Here is a 24,034-nt window from a genome sequence, read left to right as displayed (position 1 = left end):
AATTCAGAGTTTTACCATTCACTTAATAGCTAACGTAATCCAGTTGTGCAATCTGTAATTGATTTATTGTAACTTTTGATGTTTTCTCAAGAGTCCTTTTATTAGCTTTACAAGGCAGTCCAGGCCAGAAGCATAACCAGGAGCATCAGTGAGATCTTTACTGTATGATTACATTAAATAGAATCTTACAAGACTGAAAATATTTCTCCCCTCCTTTCTTTTTAGTCACTAGTAAACTAAAGAGGGTCTCTTTTGAAACACTCTCCATGTTTTCCCCCCATCTGCAGCTGCCTCTTATCAGATGTTGTCTAAGCTTCAATCTTCCTCCTGTCTTCCAAGGTCATTCCCACATACAATCATACCCGAGAACTTTATTCATTAAGATATTTTGACACATTATTTTAGATTCAATATATAATTCAAATGACTAGAAATCATATTTTATCCTAAAAAAGTTGAAAAATGTTTAAAGAGGCAAAATAGCTTGGAATTGAAACTGGTTCTTATATAGAACATTCAGACAGAAACACATACGATATATAGGAAAATGCACTCAAACTAATTCAGGAACATGGATAGATGGAGGACTAAAAAGCCAAACTCATCCAAAAGTCTACGCTCAACAGCTAAATCTCAAATGCGTTCAAGAAGAAATAGCATCTTGATTTATTTAACTTTAGCTTATATATTAGCAGTATGAGACAATAATAATGTTGTATCAAGTCAAATGTATTAGAATTTTGTAATCAGTTATCTCTCCTGTATTTTGTTACTATTTATTTCAATGTAAATGACCACCCAACTCTAGGCATAGACCAATATTAAAAGAAAACAGGAAAAACAGAAAAACAACTAGCACAGAAACACTAACCCAGATAAAAATGATTCATCAATCAAAAATAAACATAATCAATGTACAGGCTCAAACTCACCTCCTGCTGCTGCCCCCCCTCCCCATTCTTTATTACAAAATTAGTCTTTGCTTAGTACTTAGAGTTGGTCCTCAAAGTTTTGGCCACAGCAACATCCCAGTCACATGACCATGATTCACACAATTATAGTGGTCAAAGCATCCCATAGTCACATGTTTGCCACTTGCAACTTTTGTTGCCAGTTTCCAACAAGCAAAGTTAGTGAGGAAATTGGCAAGAAATTGTAAGTCCCAATCATGTGACATCACGCTTAACAAACACAATTTGCGTAAGCACCACAACCAGAACTGCCGTCATAAATTGGCATTGTCCCATGATTTTTGACTTTATGACTGTAATGGAGTTCCTGGTCCCACTTACGGTCATACCCGTACTTTCAAGTAAATTATCAGCTAAAGCTCCTATTCTATATATTCCTTCCTGGCTATAAGTCTCACTGAATTCATTGACTTAAACCAAAGTAAATATGTACAGGATTGTTTTATAAAACATCTTTAATTTCTATATTTTGAACAGTTAAACTATAACCTGACGCATGCAACTCTCTTAAAGTGCTTTGATTTCGTATCATATACAACATGTGACATAAGAACGATGGCTCTGTGAACATTAAGTGATCATACCTGCTTTGTTCTTCATTCAGTCTTTCCCTTTTGTCATTAAGCATTTTATCTTGTAAAAGGCATCCATTCATTGTATTTTGCAATAATTTCTGAAGTTGATAAAGGACAAGCGCTTCACATGCCTCAAAGTTTTCTTGTGCCAAGTTGCCACCTTTATTACAGAGGCTATAAATGAAAACAGGTACTTAAAAACAGATAATCAAAATTTATTTTTATCAATGAAATTTAAAACACTATTAATATATTGATCAAATATGAATTGCACCAACCTCTTCACCTATAGCATCCTGAGAACCAAAAAAACGTCTTTAATTCCACATCTAATAATTGATATTTTACGAAGCTGAAATCACAGAAACCCTAACAGAAACCCTAACCCTAACCCTAACCCTAACCCTAACCTTAAAACACTATTAATATATTGATCAAATATGAATTGCACCAACCTCTTCACCTATAGCATCCTGAGAACCAAAAAAAGTCTTTAATTCCACATCTAATAATTGATATTTTACGAAGCTGAAATCACAGAAATAACTGTGACACCCAGTTGGGTAAAATGAAAGTCTTTGGGGAAGAATGTGATAGGCCATTTAGGAAGTCTGTTTTCATAATCAGAATTTCTGCTTCAAGATTTGAACTCACTACCTCAAGGTAACACATGCAAAGCTAGAGTATGAGCCTGCAATGCCAACATTGTCAAGTGTGAAGAATATATACATAATTCTTTCAACAATTCCTAGGGGGAATGAAAAAAAAAAGAGTCCTGGATTAGGCTGTGGCCAATAAGACTTGGGTCTGACTTGCAATCTACCAAAATAAATCAAAATAATGAAAACATAATTGCATTGCCAAGTCCCTTCCATTGTACAATTTTTTTAAAATATATTGAGGAATCAATTTCTTTAAAACAATCAAATTGTTCCTACAATGCTGTTATAAAGATATTTTAACTACAGATTACTAAAGTAATCTGTAATACTAAAATAATACTAAAATAATCTGTGGTCATTCCAAAAAGAAGATGATTTATCTTAAATAGAAGGCAAAGTTACTGTTATAGCGAGCTCCCAAATTTGGGAGGGAAGTAAAAGGTGCCACACTAAGTCTGTGGTTTCCTATCTTCCTCCAGATTAACAAAACAAAATAATATTGCTCTTTCTCCAAAATCAATATTATATGTGCTGAAGTCTCTTTTGAGAGCTCTGATCACTTGAACTCCACTAAATATGAGCCCTGATGTACACTATGCATCCCTCATTGTTAAAACATCTCCTTTATATTATTCTTCTGAACAGACCAATTGAAAATGAGAACAATCCAGGATTTTTGAGGTGGAGCATTAATCTGAAATAAATTCAAATGAAGTTATTAAAACCACAATTTGAGTAGTTATATAGATAGGTTTGTCACATTTCACATTAAATGAAACTAGCCTTATAAGCTTCTCTAGTTCTGCTGTATTAGCAGTTCCTCTCTGGTATAATGCCGAGCATCCAGAAGGTACTTTGGCTACCAGTTCTTCTATGAAAGTTAAGACATGACAAAATCCTTCAAACGACAGACATTCCCTGCAGAAATAAGAAAAAATGCATTTCATGCAGTAGCAAGAACACATTATTTAACAATCTACTAAAATATTGATATTAAAATAGGGTATATTAATATAAATGGGGAAGTAGAAGCACTTTGCTGTTTCATTGTATATATATATATATGCCTTCTTTGGATTATACCAAGAAGGGCTAAACTATATCTCCTGAAAATACTTATTCTTGTTCCTTTTTGGTGACATTTAGATAGGGATACAACAGCGTGATAAATTTTGTATGAGGCAGCATTATCATATTATGTAGGGTTTATCTTTACAAGCAGAAATCAACAAAGCAGAGATAAGAAATTTGCAATGCGAAGCTGGCATCATATATATTGGGAATTCCTAAATGTCAAAGGGAAAAAAAAGGAATGAGACATACAAACCTGTATAAACCATAGCTCAAGTTTTCACATCAGTATTGTATATTATAATTTTGCCGAATTCATGCAACTAGTAAAACACTGTCCTGGTTTAATGTATAAAAAGTGAGTCTGTTCTGCTAGACTATTGTAGTGCAAGTGATTTATCATATGTTTATTTCTATGTATAACATGATTAGCAAAGAAACTTAATAAATTTTAGGGCCAAATTTTACAGGTGGAAAACATAACTGCAATTTATGGGGAATAATAATAATGGGATACCTCTATAATGATGCAAATGAAGATTTAAGCATTTTAACAATGGAGTACTGCTAATCCTTTTATAGACGTGTAAATAGCTATTCAGATTTTTACTTCAGTCTGCCAGCTTTGTTCCAGCAAAACTCTATAAAGCAAACACACAGCTGGCCTATAAATATAGTACAAAAACAATATTCAGAGATTCTGCCAAGCTTCCAAAATATTTACAACTTTAATGCATAGTGTGCACGATTCACATAGCACTGTAAAATATTTAAGTTACTGAAAATGATTGCAATGCATTCTCATAACAGTAATGGTGAACGCTGAAAAATGAAGGTGGTGTGGGAGTGAAGTTTTGAGTTTTAAACTAATACACGTTGAACCAGTAAGAACACACAGGCAGTTCAACAGGGCTTTTCATTGCACTGAAGTCTTACAAAATCTCTATTTCAGCTAGGTCATTCCCTATTGTGCTCCTCCCTCTGGGTGGTCTTTCCAGGGTGCCACTTGAAGGGAATACATTAATAAAAAGAAGGGAAAGGAAAGGACACATAAATAAAGAAAAGCAAAATGGATGACATGATGCAGCAGGCTATGGATCAGGGGTCAGCAAACAAGGGGTCTTTCTCTTTACAGGTTGCTTCCTGGAAACAGTCTGATTAAGCTGACAGCTTGAATTATGTGTTACATTTTGTAATGCACAATCCATCTGTGCTAAGTCCTCTTGAATGCAGCTGAAGCAACACAAGCAAAAGGTCTCTGCCTTGTTCCTTCTTAAACCTAAACTTGAAATACTCATTATTTTCCTAAGTGCTAAGTCGAAGAGTCTGGACTTGCTAAGGCTCTAAATGAAGCTCAGGTTAGTGATGGGAACAGACAAAGTGCAAAACAAGATTCTCCCTCAGTTTGACAATACTGACACATCAAAAATTTTGAAAGATCGTACACTAGTATTCATTGATTTATTTCCTATGGTAGAAGTATCAATATTAAAAGGCCAATGGCTACACGGTAGCATGATACCAATAAATTCTCATAAGATATCATTATGATGCTTATTGCTGGTTCCACGCTTAAATTTTAAAATAAAAATGTGGTGGTAGGATAGAATTCAGATAAATCAATAGAGACGCCTATGAAAACTAGTGGCCGAATTTTAAAAACACATATGGCAAAATCCAAGTGGACAAGCAGCGATAGAAGATTCAGGAAGATTCAGTTTAGAGAGATTTAATTAAAATTCAGTATATTGTTAATGTTGCTTTAGGGACTTATCTAGTTCAATACCTAATTGCAATCTTAAATAGTACTGTCTTTTTTGGGGGGGATGCATATTTACTATATGTAAAATTAAAACAACTTACATAAAGTGTTACTGTCACTTGCATCAGCACACCATTTCAATTAACAGAGACAATATAATAAAGGCTATACAGGTAGTCCTTGACTTATGACCACAATTGGGACCAGAATTTTCAGTGCTAAGCAAGATGGTTGTTTAGTGAGTTGTACTCAATTTTAGAACTTTTTAGCCATAGCTGTTAAGCAAATCACTGCAGTTGTCAAATAAATTACTTGTTTCTAAGAAAATCTGACTTCTTCCATTGACTTTCCTTATCAAAGGCTGGCTGGGAAGGACAAAAATGGTGATCACATGATCCCAAGATGCTGCAACCATTGTAAGCACTTGTGACACTTGTTGTAAATCCCTGGATTTTGATAGTAGTAAATGAGAGGACCAGTCATTAAGTCCCATTTTTAAATGCCATTGTAACTTCGAACAGTTGCCAAACAAATGGTTGTAAATTGAAGACTAGCTGTATATAATAAAAGCTACATATATAAAGGTGTTATTTTTATTTCTAAATGATACCTAGAAAAATGTAAAATACGAATTGAACTATGTTTTGAACATCACGAAAATTAATCAGTTCTTTAATTACATTCAACTTTGCTTCATAAAACATTTATTTATTCCATTTACATCTTGCTGCAATCCAAAGTGACTCTTGGCATGTCTGTCACAGTGATTCAATTATAATAAAAGAGATTTAACTAAGATTTAAGGAAGATGACATCCTGTAGTGTATATTATTAATATTTTCAACTCCCTCATAACAAATCAGAAGTTACTTCTTAACACATTATCTTGCAAACACAATTTAAAAGGGTCAAAAAAGAAGAAAAAGTATATAACTAGAAAGTAATTATAATGACCATTGACTTATCTAAATGGTCATTCTCTAGGCGCTGCGGGAGAGTCCAAGCATGGGTTAACTTCAGCTTGCTGCCCAAGGACTGAGTTCAAAGTTTGTGTAGCCATGCCTTCTGCTCCTTATAGAGGCCAGTTTAAAAAACAAAAGGATGAGACCTAGAAGGATGCAGTAACTTGAAGTGTTATGTCCTTAGTGGTGGTGACTCCAAAACCAACGGACAACCCCAGGATGGGGTTGGACTCTCCTGCAGCACCTAGAGAACGACCATTCAGGTAAGTGAACAGTCATTCTCCTAGGCACTGCTTGGAGAGTCCTAGCATGGGACATACCCAAGGTATGAGGTCTCAGGGAGGGAAGAAGAGGTGTCCTGGTAAAGGCGGATGCGTGAGGATCCGTTGCAAGACTCTCCTCCCAAAGGATGCTTCAGCAGCTGCAAAGGAATCCAGTTTGTAATTCCAGATGAACGGAGAAGGTGAGGACCAGGTAGCAGCCCTACAGATCTCCTCGATGGACGCTTGCGTGGTCCAAGCGGCTGCAGTTGCGGCACTCCTCGTAGAGTGAGCTGTTATTTGAGATTGGAACAGGCCTAGCCTAATGTTCGTAAGCCAGCTTAATGCAAGCGCAGCCAACGTCCTATGGTCAAAGATGATACCTTTCTGTCCTTTCTGCCCATTCTGAGCCAAGTTGGAAGGACACAAAGAATGAATCTGATTTCCTATATTTGTGCACTGCGCGGCATACATCCAGGGTACGCCAAACACGCTCTCTGGGATGTCTGGGGTGCGAGCAGAAATTAGGAAGAATCATTTCCTGCTTCCTATGAAATAAGGTGTTAATCTTTGGAAAGAAGGACAGGTCCAACCAAAGAATGAGTCTGTGAGGATGTACAATGCAGAGGTCCTCCCTGACCGTGAATACTGCCAGCTCCGAAATTCTATGAGCCAAAGTGATGGCGATAAGGAAGGCTGTCTTAAAGGATAAATGTCAGAGACTGATGGTACAGATTGGTTTGAATGGAACAGAAGTTAGGGCCTGCAGGATGACAGATAGATCCCAGGTTAGGTATTGGTGGACTAGTGGAGGTCGGAGGTTGGCAGCCCCCTTCAGGAGCTGCGTACCCTAGGGTGCCTGCTGAGAGATTGAGAAGCGTCTCTAGACAAGATGTGGCCAAGGCAGCTGTCTATCACCGCAAAGTATTGGGATTTATGGAATTGTTGCTGTGGTGGCGCCAATGTGATGCGAATGACACCAAGATGTAAAGACAGTCCATGTTGCATCATAGATTCGCACCGTTGAAGGCTGCATGGATGCCTGGATCGTGCAGATGACCTTATCAGAAAAATTGTTGCAGCCACTGAGATTCTGGGTGTGGAATGGCCCCCTGGCTGAGGGAGATCTGCTCCTGAGGTATGCGCCAGTGCTTGGTCACCGAGAGACTGACAAGGTCGGCATACCTTCTGGGCCAGTGAGGGCCACCAGGAGAACTTCTGCTCCCTCTGTCAGGATCTTTCTGATGACATGAGGTATCAGAGGAAGTGGCAGAAAAGTGTGAAGGAAGCCGGGAGGCCAACAGCAGTGGAGTGCATCCGTCCCTTCTGCACTGGAGCACTGGAACCAGGAGCAGAACCGAGGGAGGTGCGTGTTTTCTGGACTGTTGAAGAAGTTGATTACCGGAGGGCCGAATCTTTGGGATAGTTGGCAAAACAGAGATGGATGAAGGCGCCACTCCGAATTGCTGATGGTGGTGCTGCTCAACCAATCTGCCATCACGTTGTCCTCCCCCGAGATGTGATCTGCTGTCAACGATTCGAGGTGCCGCTCTGCACATCGCCCCAGGGCCTCTACCTCCAACATGAGGATTCTTGATCGAGTCCCACCCTGGTGGTTTATGTGGGCTTTGGTAGCTATGTTGTCCATTAGTATTAGGACGTGGTGCCTCTCGATGTGTTTGCAGAAATGATGGAGCGCTAGTCTGGTGGCCCCGAGCTCCAACCAATTTATGTTGTGGGAGAGTTCCACCTGCGACCACCTGCCCTGCGTTACATGTGTTTGTAGGTGGGCGCCCCAGCCGTACAGATTGGCATCTATTGTTATGATGAGTCACACCGGATCCTTGAAGAAGGACCCCTTTGTCAGTGCGGCGCACTGCCATCACCTGAGAGAGCGGAGCACCTTTGTAGGAACGCGTACCACTCTCTGGGAGTTGCTGGCGTTGTGTCATTGAAGTGGGAGGAGAAACCACTGGATTGTACGCAGTCGTGCCCAGGGAACTACTCTAATGCACGAGACCAGTTTCCCCAACAATTGGGATAGCATCACGATGGATGCTGACCTGTTTGCACGGATCCGATGCACAAGGGATGTGATGCTGTCTACATGCTCTTGTGAGAGGAACACCCTGCAGGCTGCCAAGTCGATCACTGTGCCCAGGTGCTGGATCCTGAAGGTTGGTGACAAGTGGCTTTTCTCCAGATTGAAGGAGAATCTGTGCTGTTGAAGCACATGAATGGTGGTGTTGAGGTCTCGACGTCCCTGCGCCACGGACAAAGCCTGTATCAGGATGTCGTCCAGATAGCACTGGAATCTCACCGAACGACATCTGAGATGCATTGCGATTGTGGTGAGGAGCTTGGTAAAAGTTCTGGGGGCCAATGACAGGCCAAAGGGTAGACCTTTGTACGGATGTTTGTCTGCAAACTGGAACCTTAGGAATTTGCGATGCGCTGAATGGATGGGGACATGGAGATAGGCTTCCTTCAACTCGATTGACGTCAGGAAGTCTCCTTGCCTGATGCAACCCAGAATAGTTTGAAGTGATTGCATTTTGAAGTGCTCGTACGCCAGATGGATATTGAGCTTCTTGAGGTCCAGTATAGCTCTCCACCCACCCCACCCCACCCCCGAGGAGTTTGGAACCAGGAATAGGATGGAGTAAAATCCCTTCTGCTCCTGGCCCAATGGTACCTGTTCGATGGCCACTATGTCCAGTAAATGCTGGATCTCTGCCTGCATTAGTTGTCATTTGTGAGTGGATTTGTGAGTGGGCAGCAGACAAATGTCTGTGGAGGAAGGGAGAGGGTGAGGCTGTGACGGACGGTGTTTAATACCCACACATCCATTGTTGTCGTCTCCCCTGCTGGGCGGCGTATAGTTGAAGATGACTGCCTATGGGAGGGGACTGCTGGTGGCCACTTATTTCTATAAAAAGGGGGGTTGGAAGCCCACCCACCTCCCGAAAGGACCTGCAGTTAGCCTGCCGGTGTCTGCCCTTGTCCCTAAATATTGTCCTATCATGGGAGTGATCCTGCGTCTGGGGATAAATCCTGCAGAGGTGGCTGGAGGATCTGCAGCCCGAAAGGGCTGCCTACAAAAATAAGAGGAGCTCTTGCAATCGGTCTTCGTGGTGATGGAGGGCAAGACCTTGCGCTTGTCCTTGGATTCTATTAAGAATGAATCCAAGGCCTCTCCAAAAAGTTTTCCCCCTTGAATGGGATGGAAGCATGTCCGCCTGCCAATGGCGGAGTCAAAGCAGGCGGTGTAAGGTCATGTTGGAAGCTAGACCACTGAGGAAAATTTGGTGGCATTTAGAGAAGCATCTGCCAAATATTCAACTGCCGCAATAATTTTATTGACATCCTGGCGCAACCTAGTGTTGCCAGCTGGCAGTTTAGACTGCAATTTACGCAGCCAAAACAGGGGTACCCTATTAAAAAAGGAAGAGGAAGATGATGCCATCATGGCCCATGCAGTGACCTAGTGGGTCTTGTAACAGGCCTTCTCCGCTGGAAGCATCAAATTGGAAGTTAGGGCGATTATAGGATCATCTACAAGAAGAAGCTTTAAAAGATCCTCTATATTGCTCTCCATGGAGTAGAGCTTTTTGTCCACCCCACTGGGATTGGCCATTAACCAAGGCTGCACCCACTGACGCTGGATGACATCCAGAAAGAGTTGAGGGGTAAGTACCAATTCCTGGGATGGGGTAGTTTCCTTGAAAAGGCCGGCACTTGGATCCTGAGATCCAGAGGCCTCCTTGTTCTCTGGCTCTGGGGTGCCCATTTGGGTAGATCTGGCTTTGGTTAGGATAGCCTTGAACACTGAAAGTTTGAATAATCCCGAGAAGGTGAGCATGTCAGGAGTTGGATTTTTGTCTTCTGACAAATCTGGGGCCTCCTGTCCACCCTCCTCCACCTCAGACTCCTCACTAACAGGTGAAGAGGCAGGAGATGAGAATCTCTGTGGCTGATCCCTAGAACTGGAAGCGTGAGCCCTACTTTTAGATTGGCCCTAGCGAGGCAGTCTGTGACCCAGCTGTTGAATGCCTTCGGCAATTCCCTGACATATGGCCCGTGCAATGACCTCTCTCATCTCATGGGAAAGATAAAAACCCTGGTCCTCAGTTGGACAACAGCTCGTCGTTCTAGACCTAGGGGATGGAAGGGAACAGGCCTCGTGAGCTGAGTCCTCTACCAGGGATGGACTTGGGGACGTAGGAGACATCCTGGATGGATTGGGCGATAAATCTAGTTCCCCTTCCTCTGCCAGGGATGGATAAATATCCCAATGGAAACTGGGCAGGGAAGGGCCTGTAGAAGCCTCCACAGGTGGAGAAGGGGCCCTGGCAAGCCTTTGGGTTTTTTGAAATTGTTTTTCCAGGGCCCTTTGGCGGTCTCTCAGCTATCTTTTCAGCAGCCTTCTTAGATTTGGACTGTTTCCCCTTTGATGGCCGCCCAGCACCCTCACCCTTGCCAGCAGGCCTGGGCCTGCTACGCTTATTGGTGGAAGGACCTGCTTGCTCAATATCCTCGACTGTGCTGTTCTTGGCGATTGCCAGAGGATTAGGGCATAATGGAAATCTCTTCTCTTTAGATGTGCTGTCAATGGAACCTGCAACAAGGCAATTGTAGCTTAAGATAGACCAGTCTCTGCCCTGAAGCTATGAAGAGTGCAAGCAGGAACAAAATGACACCTGTTGGAAAATTCTAGAGTGCCCGCAGTTCCATGCTAATGATCAAAACAGGATATGGCCAAGGCACACTGCCAAACACCTTGTAGCCGCCCTGTCTGTTCTTCCAGGGGAAGGGAGACCTGTCTGGAAGCCCGGAGCAAGGTCACTGGATTAAAAAACCCTCCCGTGACGATCTGCTTTGGAGCCAACAACAGCAGCAATGCAAATGGACAGAATAAAAAAGGCGCCAAAACTAAACATTCCAAAATGGCCACCGTGTGACTCAAAATGAAAAATGGGGACTGTCAGCAGCCCGGAGAGCTCACAGGAGCTTCCGGTGTAAGAAAGTCCTCCGACAGTTTTTGGGGCTCACTCCTCGTGATGGTGCCTCTACCGCGATTATCACGGAAGGCAGCCTGCTCCGTGCATCTGAGAAGAGCTGAGGCAAAAAAAATTAAACTGCTAACCTAAACTACAGAACTAAGACAAAAATAATAAAAGGCTACACTATACTGTTTGGAGAGTTCAACTCTACTGCCCAAGTAGTGGAGCTCCCCAAACTGTGTTCTTTTAGGGCAACTGAGTTTTTAAACTGGCCTCTATAAGGAGCAGGAGGTGTGGCTACACAAACTTTGAACTCAGTCCTTGGGCAGCAAGCTGAAATTAACCCATGCTTGGACTCTCCAAGAAGCGCCTAGGACAGTAGTGGGCAACCTTTTTTTTCAACTGAGCCAAATCTCGCCAAAACCACGATTGAAATTTATTTTGAGAGCCACATTTTTAAAATCGAAAATACATAGGATGGTACACTGTTTTTAGTTTCAATAAACTCTGGCATTTGAAGCACGCAAGTCTTAAAACTGTCAAGTTACAAGATCCTTGCATCCCTAACCCTTTAGGAAAAAAACCCCAAGGGGTCTTCAAACCTGACAGCTTTAAGACTTGTGGACTTCAACTCCCAGAATTCCTCCTCCAGTCATGTTGGCTCAGAAACTCTGGCATTGAAGCATGCAAGTCTTAAAGCTGTCAAGTTGCAAGACCCTTGCACCCCTAACCCTTTAGAAAAAAAAACCCAGGGTCTTCAAACCTGACAGCTTGAAGACTTGTGGACTTCAACTCCCAGAATTCTGAGAATTGAAGTCCACCAAGGGCATCAATCATATTAGCCCAGGGATCTGCAAAATTGGCTCTTAAGACTGGTGGACTTCAACTACCAGAATTCTGAGAATTCAAGTCCACCAGTCTTAAAACAGCCAACTTTGCAGACCTCTGTGTTAGCCCAAAGCCTGGCGCTGGGCGGGCCTTGCTCCCCCATTGGTGGAGCCCCAGGAAGCGAGGAGGGAGAAAAGGAGACGGAGGCCAAGGAGCTTCCCCCCCCCCCGCAAAAATCTTATCAGGGAGCTGGCGGGCAGTAACAAATTAACTGATCACGCGGCGTGATCGGCTAATTTGCTACTGCCCGCCCAGCTCCCCGGTTAGATTTTTGCTGGGAGGAGGCGGGGGGGAAGCTCCTTAGCCTCCGTTTCTTTTTCTGCCTCCTCGCTTCTCGTCCCCGCCCGACTTCAGGATCCTCCCTAATCATTGTGGGTCGAAAAGAAAAAAGGGAAAGAGGCGCTTGTTTTGAAGTGCCCGAGAGGAGGGAGGGGAGCGGGCGCCCGGCACACAGAAGAGCCACATTAAAGTGTGTAAAGAGCCGCATGTGGCTCGCGAGCCGCGGCTTGCCGACCACTGGCCTAGGAGAAAGTATAAAAATATACAATAGTCCCAGACTAGGTTTCGTATCAGCTCTAAATATATTTAACTGCTCAGATTTAATGTAAGCTAATGTTATGAAATAACAATGTTTTGGTTCTAGAAAATTTGTAAACAGCATTTTGTTTTACCTCAGTTCAGGGCCAGAAGATGAGTGTTCAGTTGAAAAAAATGTTTGAGAATATTCTTCATTATTACATATTATGTTGTCAAGTTTGCAATCTGTACTGTTTAGATTTTGTTGTAGTTTCAAATAATTTGATTCTTCTTCATCTTCACTCAATGAAACAGTAAGATCAGTGCTGCCACTTAAACTTTTATCTTCCTCCTGCAGTATATTTTTTTCCAAGTGCATGGTGCTCTCCAATACTGTAACAAAAATGTTTTTTTAATGATTAAATCTGAATATTTATTTATAAACAATTATAATAATGTGCTGAACCTGTATAGATTATTATTATAGGGCAGAAAAACTGTTTTTAATGTTGTATTCCCCAAAAATAAAAAAATGAAACAAGACTAATCTGGCCAAAGAAAAGCACGCTGGTTAGTTTATAAAACCATCCACTACAATAAATTTAGGACAAACTATCTCACAATATGCCTATGGAGGAATATTTTAGAAAGCAATACCACTTTTTAAAATTCTATTTAGAAATTCCCACAATACTTGGAAAGAATATCAAAAGAACAGGGGTGGGTTCTAGCCGGTTTTATTGCTGGTTGGCTCGTGTGCGCGCTTTGCGTGCACGCAGTTCAATTGAAATTGTTCTGCACATGCACAGAACTCCCAAAAAAGATGGTGGCAGTGACAGAAGCAACCAGGGAACCGGTTGGGGGGCGTGGCCAGCCTGGGTCGCTGCCGATTATGGGACCAGGCTAGCATAACACTACAGGTTTGGCCGAACCGGACCGAACCAGTAGAAACCCACCTCTGCAAGAGAATAACATTGTCACAGAAACAGAATATTTTCTTGCAGCTTAATGAGATTAAATTCGACCGTCCATTTTAAATTAAATCAATTCTGAATTCTCCTAAAAAGAATCTAAAGATGAAATTGCAATTCTTCAGTCAGCAGAACTATTGCGGTTTCACTAAGATTTCATGAGACAAAAAATATTACTTTTTAAAAATTTAACAAAAATCTAACTCAAATCTTGTCATAAACAAGACTGATTTATATGCCAAACAAAATATACATCTAATATCAGAGATATGGAATCATTAGATATTTAGAAATGCCAAGTAACTATATATTTCACCTGAATAATACTATATTTTAAAAGGTCTTTGATTATGTTCTGTTACACCTTTATATACTGCTTTAAATAATAAAGAAAACAAGAGATATCCCTCTGTGGCTGAGTTCTCAGAAAACAATTCCAAATAAAGCAAGGTCACAAATAAATGAAACATAATGTAAACAGTTTAGTAGTTTCTAACTGCATTCCTATTATTGTTTTCCATTCAAAAAGTAGACCCTACAGTTATAGGACAAGATCATCAAAAATACACCTGAAGGACAGCTTTCTTCCTTTTCTTTAGAAGCCCTGATGGTAGACCATCTTTATACCTGGGGATTTTTCTTCTGAGCACTCATTGGCAGAAACAAGCACACCGGGATCACCGATCAACGAGATTGGCTCTTTAGTTTCTTGTTCATATTGTAAAGAATGTTCACGGGTCAATGATTTGCAGGAATTGTAACTTTTCAAACTGGTGGATCTGTTCTCAGAACTTAATTTTCTGTGTAGGAGAGACTTATGTTCCGGGTAGACCTTGTTTTCCACAAAATTATTGCTGTCATTATTTGCTATACTTTCCCCTTTTAAAGAAGTTATTTCACTCTCATATGATACACTAGATGTGACTGGCATTTCTTCACCTTTCAGCAGAGATGTCTTCCCATCTATTTTGTCAGACTTATTTGAGTACTGTAGATCACTATTAGTTTGAACTACACAGCTGTCTGTCATATAGCAGCTCTGTGATGGTTGTCTATAGGAATGTGGGTCAGAAATTGAAAAGCTCTTTTTGAGTTCAGATTTCTGCAGTGTACTGAAATCTTCAACACTTGAGACAGCTGACATTTGGCGGCCCATAAAGATAGTTGCTGTATGATATAGTCCTCTTGACATGGCTGTCCTGGCATTAATTCCTGACTGCCTTGCTTCTGGAACCGTCTGAAAAACAGTTGGAAATCAAGAAAGTACTTTCAATTTTTTTCATTATTATTATAGTAGGAATTATTTGAAAAATACACCTTTAAAAAAGATCAATGATAATGCACTAAAATTCTATGCCATCAGATTCTCAATGACTCTGGGTGGCTCACAAAAAATTACAATAAAAAATGAAGAAAAACGATGGCAAGGGCGATGAAGGAAGGGCTCTCCACTCCACTGAACACAAGCAGTATATAGCAATGCAACATGTATTGTCAAGTTAAGTTTCATATGTGCTCTGAAGGGGTTAGCAACATAGCTAGCAATAAGTCAGCACACATTGTCAAAGCACTACCTGGAAGAAATTTACACTACAGATGTGCAAATTATTCAAAGCAAAAAAAGTTTCACATTCAGTAGTTTTGATTCATACCTACAATAAAACCTGGTTATTTTGAAAATTACTATTTCAATTTGAAAGTTCTGTGATTGTTATGTTATTTTGGGGTTTAGTTAATTTTCTTTCTCAAGCCCGAACAACAGCAGTAGTTAGTTAAATTAAAAGTGATAAGGAATGCCAACATGCTGTGGGGGAAAAGTAATGTACACATGTTAGAAGGCCAGTTTGGGATTTGACTTTAATACTACATAGGGAGGACCAGAATATCAATTCACACTGACTAATCTGCTCTATTACTGAGATTCACTGAATGCTTCAAGCACTCCCCGCATCCCCTAGCAATATTTTTGCAATGTTAACTTTGCTTAGCTTTAAGGCAGCATAAGGCTTCACTAGTTAGAGAAACAAAAAAGATTGCCCTTTCACTCACTGGGTTTTCAGTTCAACAAATGATAGAATTAAGTGTTAGAGATCCCTAGTCTGAAATCTTGTCTGGGATAGGAATCCAGAACTCATCTTTTAAAGTTAAAACTTTTCCCCTTTCCTTCAATATGAAAAAAAAAGATTTGCTTTAATTAAGAAAATTAATTCTTCCAATGAGATGTGTGCACCAGGTTGATAGCACAACAATATTTGCTGGGCTGCACATGTATACATGCACATACATTATTAGACTGCTTTCATTTTAAATCAAGCTTCATTTTTACGGCTTAATCCTGTCTTCCCAGTCTCATGATCTAGAAAGGCAGAGGGACAACTGAAAGGAACATGGTGAGAAGGCAAGGGCTTATTGATCAAAAGAGGTGGAACTTAACATTGCTGCAGTGTGCAAACTCTCCAGCTGACTAGTATAGTAGGGTACCTTAAGCAGAACAAGATATTGCCTTAGTGGGTAAAACAACACTGGTATGAAAACACAATACTTCAAAGGCATGCGATTGCACAGGTAATTACTTTACATAATCAGGAAAAGTAGCATTGCTCAATTCCAGAACCTCTTATGGATACTATCTTCCACTGCAAAATTGTTATATCTTCAGCAAGCAAGTTTGCATGGAAAACGCTGGAATTACTGTTAGCAACAGGACCCCAATAAGCATGCACTACATTCCAGATACATGGATTACTTGAAGATAGGTTCATGCCTTTTACCTCTTTTCACCTTGAACTGGTGCAGTAGCTACACACAAGAAGGTACTGGTTCACAATGAAGAACTTCAGTTACTTACATGAGAAGAATATAACCATGATGCATTGCACTGAGAAGTTGCTATCAGGGTGGCTAAATTATATAGCTTCAACATCACAAACAATGAAAACAATGTCTATATAGCAGTTATCCATTTTATCAGCATTAGCTGCATTGCCTCCAAAAAGCAAATGAGTGGGATAGTCTTGTCAGGATGGAAACCAACATAAAAATTACCTCTTTGGCACCATGACCATTGTCAACTTTCATATGGCTATATTCATAATGCTACTCCAGCATCTCATCCCCCAGGAGGCCATCGTACATTGGAACTCTATCTAATGTTGGCATTGCTTGATCACATCCAACCAACCAGCTGCATTAGACAAGTGTTCTGGAAATCCATACAGGTAATTTTTGACATACGACCTTAATGGAGCCTGCCTGTTGCAGTCATAAGTCATGACAATCAGTGATGACCAAACAATTTCTTTTTGCCACAGTTGTTAAGCAAATATCACAATTGTTTAGCAAACCCATTGTTCACTGTGGGGCATTTTTTTGGCAGGGGGGGGGAGTGGAACTAATAACTCGTTATCAAGAATGTCATAAATTGCAGTCACATGATCACAAGATTCTGAAAATGGCTGTAAAAACAGGCTGATTGCCAAGTGCCTGAAATGACTGTGGTTGATAAGTGCCTGTGGTCAGGTATCAATGGGGGAAGGGGGGTAGCCAGCAGAACTTTGGAACTGTATTGTAAGTACCTTGGGAGCAGGGTGGGGGGTGTCTATCATAACTTCAATGGTCACTAAGTGACCAGTTTAAGTTGAGAGCTATCTGTATACAGCCAATAGATCTTTCTGATCCTTGGATAGTCTTGTTAACTTCAACTTTAGTGTCTTGCTTATGCTGAGCTTCAGGTGGATTTAAAATGAAAGCACATCAGTACTAGTTTGATTGATTTTAGTTTTGATATACATGTGTAGTTTTGTGCATGATCTTGCATTCTATTAACTTTGAGTTCTGATGACATTTAAAAATAAAAAGTCACTTCAACACACATGATAGGGCTATGCTGAATTTATTGAATGATCTTGCAGAATCCTAATATGTAAACAGCTCTGCCTAGTGTCTAGAATACAAGCTGCAGAGGAAGAATGATCAAATTCTATCCACCTATGCTTACAGAAGTGTTTTTGTTTCTGTATACTGTCATTTGGCTCCTAGCCAGCATTTGTAAAAGCTATCACCTTCCTACAGAGGATTAATAAATTTAAGATGAACAGTGAAAGATCACAAACAATTCGCAGTATAATACTGTAATAATCGTAAAGTACTCTATGGCTTTTCTATATCTAATATAAAATATTTTAAATAAAAACCATTCAGATAAATATTTTAGGTGTCATTATATAAAAATGGACACAGGGAAAATTAGTATTTTAGAATTCTATCCATATTGTTTCATAAATATATGAACAAAATGAATGTTTATATTGTACAAGTCTACTTAGGTAGGTCAAGGTTGGTGAAGCTCTTTGCTCTTTATATAAGGAAGAATGGTCTAAATTCAAGGTTTCAACACCTTTTTAATCTAGGACCAGGAAAAAAGAAATCTATAACCTCAGATTAACAACTGCTAATGCAATGAAGAAAACCTTCCTGCCACTATTAAACACATCTCTCCCCCCCCCCTCTCTCTCACACACACACATGAAATAGTGTTGCCTCTGTTTCTTTCCTGATAAGAGTCTTAAATACCAAACAGTTAAATGCATAATAACATTTACTGGCAGCAAGACAGCCTGCTTAGCTGATACATAAAGCAGGTAAAAGGAGGAAAAGTTAATTTCTTGGCTGAATGATTCCATCGGTAGCTATAGGGCAAACTAGAAAGTCTTTCAGTAAAGTAGCAGTTGATTCTTCTATCAATCTGCAGCACACATACTCTTCCAAGGAATGCATTAAATATGAAAATCATATCCTGTTATCATCTGTTTCCAGCTTTCAGCCCAGTAAGCTTTCCTTAATGAATGTTGTAGCCTAAGGGACAAGCATGCTGTTGGCTTTTCTGAATAATGGAGTGATGCTACCAATTTTGGCTTATTACAATATCGACTAGCTGAGGGGGTTTCACATATAGTCACAAGTGACTACTCTTGCCAGCATGCTCCAAGTTATTACAAGATGTTTTTAGTCATTTCATCTAAAAGAGCTTTCCTGCTTTTAGGGAAGAAAAACAGTTCTGGTCTTGAACTGTATCATTTATATGGAGATAGGAGGGGGGATTAGAAGGCTGCATTACCACAGATATATAGCAGAATATATTTGAGTATTACTTGTCGGCTTTGTCTGTGGTTTAGGTATGTAATCTTTGCTTTTTAGAGGGAAAAGAAAGGTCAAAATGTATGAAATTATAAATTCAAAATATTTCAATTAAAATTTACAAGACTTTGCCACACTATTTTGAGTCTAGAACTTAAGAATGTTAGATGAATAGTTCTAGGAAGTGAGGGTTTCAATTCTTGTTTATTAATTTCACAATGATTTTGCTTCTTACCTAAAATCATATTGTTTAAATGACATGTGAGAACTGCAACACAAGCTTTACAACCAATTTTTTAAAAAAATGCAAAAACCTTCTCAATTAAGATAGTTCTACAATCCAATCAGTACCTTCTATTCCATTGATCCAAAAAGAAATATAAACATGCCTAAATTTTCCCATTAAAATAATTGAAAAATAAAGAACAAGGAAAAATAAGGAATACAAACTAAAAAGAAAGAAAAAATAAAATAAGGAAAATAGTCTTAAATGCCTTTAGAATTTTTACATACCTGATGTTCAGTAGCATCTCTCATTTCGTGTTTTAACGTATCTTTTCTCTCAACTAACAGCCTATTTTTAATTTCTTTTTCATACTCTGCCTAGTATATGGAGAGATTATAAATAATCATTAAGCATTCAGGTTGTGATGTAGCCAAAGTTAAACAGATGTGTCACTGATTTCAGTGGAAACCAATTAAGCATATGTTTTTCTTCTTCCTTTAAATTAAGTATTTTATATGATTGGATTGTTTATGCAGTAATATGTAGTATGCAGTATAAAAATTAACATGTTTGAAAGCATTCTGAATACATTCTCATTTAAATATTCTACATACATTTTTAATCATATTGAATGCTGCATTTACCCTACAATGTAAGAAGACGTTATTAATATGAGATGATTAACCAGAAAAAAGGAAGATTTTACAGGAAAAAATTCACATGCCTCCATTACTATATTCTCAGAAATTTAAGATAATCTCCAATTTCAACATTAATTTATTTGGAAAATAGCTTACATTCAGATAAATACAGTATATAAAATGGAATTGTCTAAAACTACACAAAAAGTTTTAGAACTTTGTTAATTTCTTCTTCAGTTTGAAACAAAATTCTTTGTTTGAGGTATTATGTACATAACAGACTCAAATACATTAGAATTATGAATTAAAATGTGTACATTTGGCAAAAGGCATCAAGGTGATGATGCAGTAAATTCAATATAAGACCTTCTTCTAAAACATAATGAACATTTAAGAATGAATTAATAGCTACTAAAAATCACATGCTGCACATGGAATACCAGAGAATCACAAGAATTTGAAATAAAATGAAATGCCAAGAAACATTTTCTGTATATTCTTTTAGGCCCTGTTTCACTGACTTCAAATTGCATATTTAACAATTAAATTTCAGGTACATAAATCATGTTGCAATAGATATTCAGGACCCCTAAGATCTCCAGCCTACCACATTTCCAAAGCTTTAAAAAGATGAAAATAGCAGCCTACTGCTATCCTTACTTATCAACATGTCATGTAAGATTTCCTGAATAGGCAAATTAGGCTTCAAAGTTATTGTTATTTATTACAGATAGAACACAACATACCTTTAACATTTGAAGGAACTCTGATCTTGAAGCAAACTTCCTAATGTGAGCTTCAATGCAATCAAATTCTTTTAATAAATCTTGGTTTCGGAGCAGAGATTTCTTCTGCCGTTCACATATTTCATTTAAATATTTTTTTAGATTTGTGTATTTCAATTTAGTTCTACAGAGAAACAAAAAATCAACCATAAACTGTACCAGCTTACTTTTGTAAAGAGAATTTTTTTTTAAAATACACAAAGGATTATCAAAATAATATTTAAAGTTAATGGTAGATAGAACTATAAAAACAAATCGTAATCAATGTTGGGGGGTTATTCCTTTTTACTTTAAATGTCCAAATTTACTTCTTCAATAGCACATTCAAAACAATAATTTAAAATTTCTCCATTGAAGTATAATCCAGTTATAATCTGAGTATACATGCAGCCCAAGATCATCTCACTCGTCCCTCCCTTTTGTTTGCTTGCATATGTTTAAAGAACAAAAACACAATTGCAAACAGGAGTAGGTCTAAATGAATCATCTCTGTAGTAATCAAATTATACATGCACTCGCCGGACTCCTAAAATAGTATTTGGAGATGATAAGAATTAAACACACCTTCTTCCTTTGATCCTTTCTACCCAAAATTTATACAGAACATAGCATCCCTCTGCTATCCTCAAAAAGAGTAGTTATTAAATCCTTCACACAAGGTGTTTTGGATTACTTAAGAGCAATGCAAAACATTTTCAAACTATTAAACACCTGCATTTTTTTTAGGCTCACAAAACTGCTTCAGAAACTTCTTCTGTGATTCTACATAGTGTCATGTGAGCCTGTGAAAAAGACATGGTAGCTTTAACAATTCAAAAAGAGATGTTTTGTAGCTGTTCTCCTATTTCAAGGAGCCTCTTTAAAAAAATTTGGGCTCACTCTGAACCATTCAGTATTCTGCAGCTATTTGGTTCTATATCTGGAGATGGGCATATCATATGCTATGCATTCTTAGGACAAGTTGCAATTCATTACAGCAAAGAAAATACTTACTTATTAAATAGTCATTAAAATATATGCATGCCACAAGAGAGGCATAACTTTAAGAAAGAATAGGGAGGCAAGGGAAACATCCAATGTCAGTGTGTTGTTACGTTTTGGCAAGGAAAGTTAAATTTTTATCCAGGACTACAGCCATTGGAATCCCGTAAGTATCTGATTCTCAAATTAAGATTCTGCCTACCTTCTAAAAAGTTTCAACAATACTGTAGTCTTTATTTTAAAATAAGACTCTAGAAATCCTAGGAAATTAGGCTGCTAGTATTCTGGGCAAGTGGTCAGCCCAATATATTTGTTATGCTATTTCTGCTGATCAATTTTATTTATTGTATTCATTCATTCATTCAATCAATCAATTTCTGTAGCTGTCCAACTCAATCAAATGACTCTGGGAGGCTTACAATTCTAAAATTCTAAAGTAATTAAAACAATTTAAAATAATCAAAACAATAAAAACATCAATAAAATAAATAAACAGCAGTTATGATGATTAATCAAGTAATAGTAAAGCCAAAAAACAGGACCCTTAACACCTTCCGAGCCCTGGGTACATAGCCCAGGTACATAGCCAAGTTTTTAAATCTTTGTGCCAAGCGGGGGCGCCATTCTAATCTTTGAGGGGAGAATATTCCATAAGTCCGGGGCTACAGTTGTCTTCCAGTTCTTACCAGTCAACACTTTGGGTGACAGGATCTGCAGCATGCCCAGTCTGGATCAGAAACTCTCGGAAAAAGAGAGTCCTTCAGGTAAGCCAGTCCCAAGCCATATAGGGCTTTAAAGGTGACAACCAGCACCTTGAATTGCACCCAGATTTAGAGGTCCTATATGATAACATGAGACATGCTTTCTTCTGAATAGTTGAACTGCATATTCTTCACTTTTTCATACAATTAATTTCAAACATAGTGGCTGATAGTAATATTTCTATTACTATTTTTCTACATCATCTGGTCTATTTTTTATCAGTGGTGACCTAGATTTAATTTTTGCTTTCCCTGTGTGCCTTCTCTCCACTCATGTTCCCCATTCCAATTTTCAATATTTATGCATCCATAAAAAACTAACTATATATGCCAATGAGCACTGTACTTAATCGTATTGTTAAATAAATTTTAAACATCAATATTTCCATACTATACATTACATAATAATACATAGTAAAACGAAACAACTAAATGTTGATTTAAAAAGCTTACATGGAAGTATCAGGTGTGCTGTATTCAAGCATTTTTCTTTCCAATTCCACCCTCTTTGACTCACTAAAACAAACATAGAATGAAGTTACTGAATCTTCTAAATACCATAGATAATGTTACAGTACACAAAGAGAAACTATATAGCATTGTAAGGCTTCCAGAGTTTTGGGAGTTGTGTGATATATAAATTTTTATATATATATTTTGTGAGCATAAATAAATGCTCACAATGACCCTAGCCTCCTTCCTCCACATGTCTCAAATATTGATATATTACAATTCTTATTTAGACAAGATTATACAGTGATTAGAGGTCACAGTATCATGACAGATAATGAATGATTACAGACGAACATTTACTCTAGAACAGTGATGGCAAACCTTTTTGGCACTCGCTGAAATGTCATGCGTGCGCTCATTGGGGCCATGCTCTGGAAAAGCTGGACTTCTGGATTCTAGTGCACATGCATGCCCAACGATCAGCTGGCTGACGCACATGCACAGGCCAGCTCTGCTGTAGGCACAAAGGGATCATGTTCCGGAAAAAACGAACTTTTGGGTTCTATCATGCATGCGTGCCTGACAATCAGCTGGCCGGCGCACATGTGCACACCAGTTTTCAGCACTGCCACGTGCGCAAAGAACAGATGATCGTTGGGCATACATGCCGCCAGAAACCCAGAAAACAAACAGACAAGGCTGTGCATGCCGGGTGACATGGCTTCGCATGCCACTTTGGGCATTTTTCCATAGGTTCACCATCACAGCTTTAGAATAATCTTTCAGAAATCACAAAATGTAAATAATATTTATAATATCTACCATGTTTTCCCAAAAATAAGACAGGGCCTTATTTTCTTTTAACCCCCGGTATATTTTTGGGGAGGTTTTATTATTTTTGAGGTCCAGGAGGCAGCAAGCATGGTCACCTCATGGCTCCGGGAGGTCTTATTTTCAGAGAAACAGGGTAATTACATAGCACTGGGATCATGCACTACTGAAAGATGTCGAATTAAATACACACATTAAGAAGTCCTCTGGGCCATATGTTATACACAAGTATCTTCTCACATACAGTGCTATACATTTGCCCTAGTAACCAGGAAATATTTCAACATGTTATTAAGGGTATATCTGGAAGGACAACTGTCTGCAATAACAAAAGTAAAGTACCATGTTGTTTCCCAAATATAACAAAATAAAAATTATGTGTATCACTGCAAACATTGCAGAAGCCTCATTATTCTCTTCTTTTTCTTTCCTGAACTATGGCTCCAATAAACAAAGAGGTAAATAGTGATAACATGAAGGCAGAAAACATCCCTGAAAGCCAATTCTTTGAAACTATTAGTAAATTATGCTTTTTAAAAAAAAAATTATTTAATTATAGTTTTATATACAATCTTAGCA

At 38.9% G+C, this 24,034-nt stretch overlaps 1 protein-coding gene across 1 annotated transcript in view; it reads right to left on the bottom strand.

Moving 5' to 3' along the window:
- Positions 1-24,034, bottom strand: part of KIZ (kizuna centrosomal protein) — a 73,500-nt gene that overhangs the window by 32,915 nt on the left and 16,551 nt on the right. Inside the window, exons 2-8 of the mRNA XM_081950503.1 lie at positions 22,625-22,687; positions 20,391-20,553; positions 19,291-19,380; positions 14,269-14,878; positions 12,826-13,063; positions 2,992-3,126; positions 1,556-1,720 (exon numbers count right to left, since the gene is read on the bottom strand). Of these exons, the coding sequence (XP_081806629.1) occupies positions 1,556-1,720; positions 2,992-3,126; positions 12,826-13,063; positions 14,269-14,878; positions 19,291-19,380; positions 20,391-20,553; positions 22,625-22,687 (1,464 nt within the window). The remainder of the gene's footprint in view (positions 1-1,555; positions 1,721-2,991; positions 3,127-12,825; positions 13,064-14,268; positions 14,879-19,290; positions 19,381-20,390; positions 20,554-22,624; positions 22,688-24,034) is intronic.

Source organism: Natrix helvetica, assembly GCF_964273705.1.
Source record: "Natrix helvetica genome assembly, chromosome: 4".
Lineage (NCBI taxonomy): Eukaryota > Metazoa > Chordata > Lepidosauria > Squamata > Natricidae > Natrix > Natrix helvetica.
This window is presented reverse-complemented; position numbering and strand designations above follow the sequence as displayed.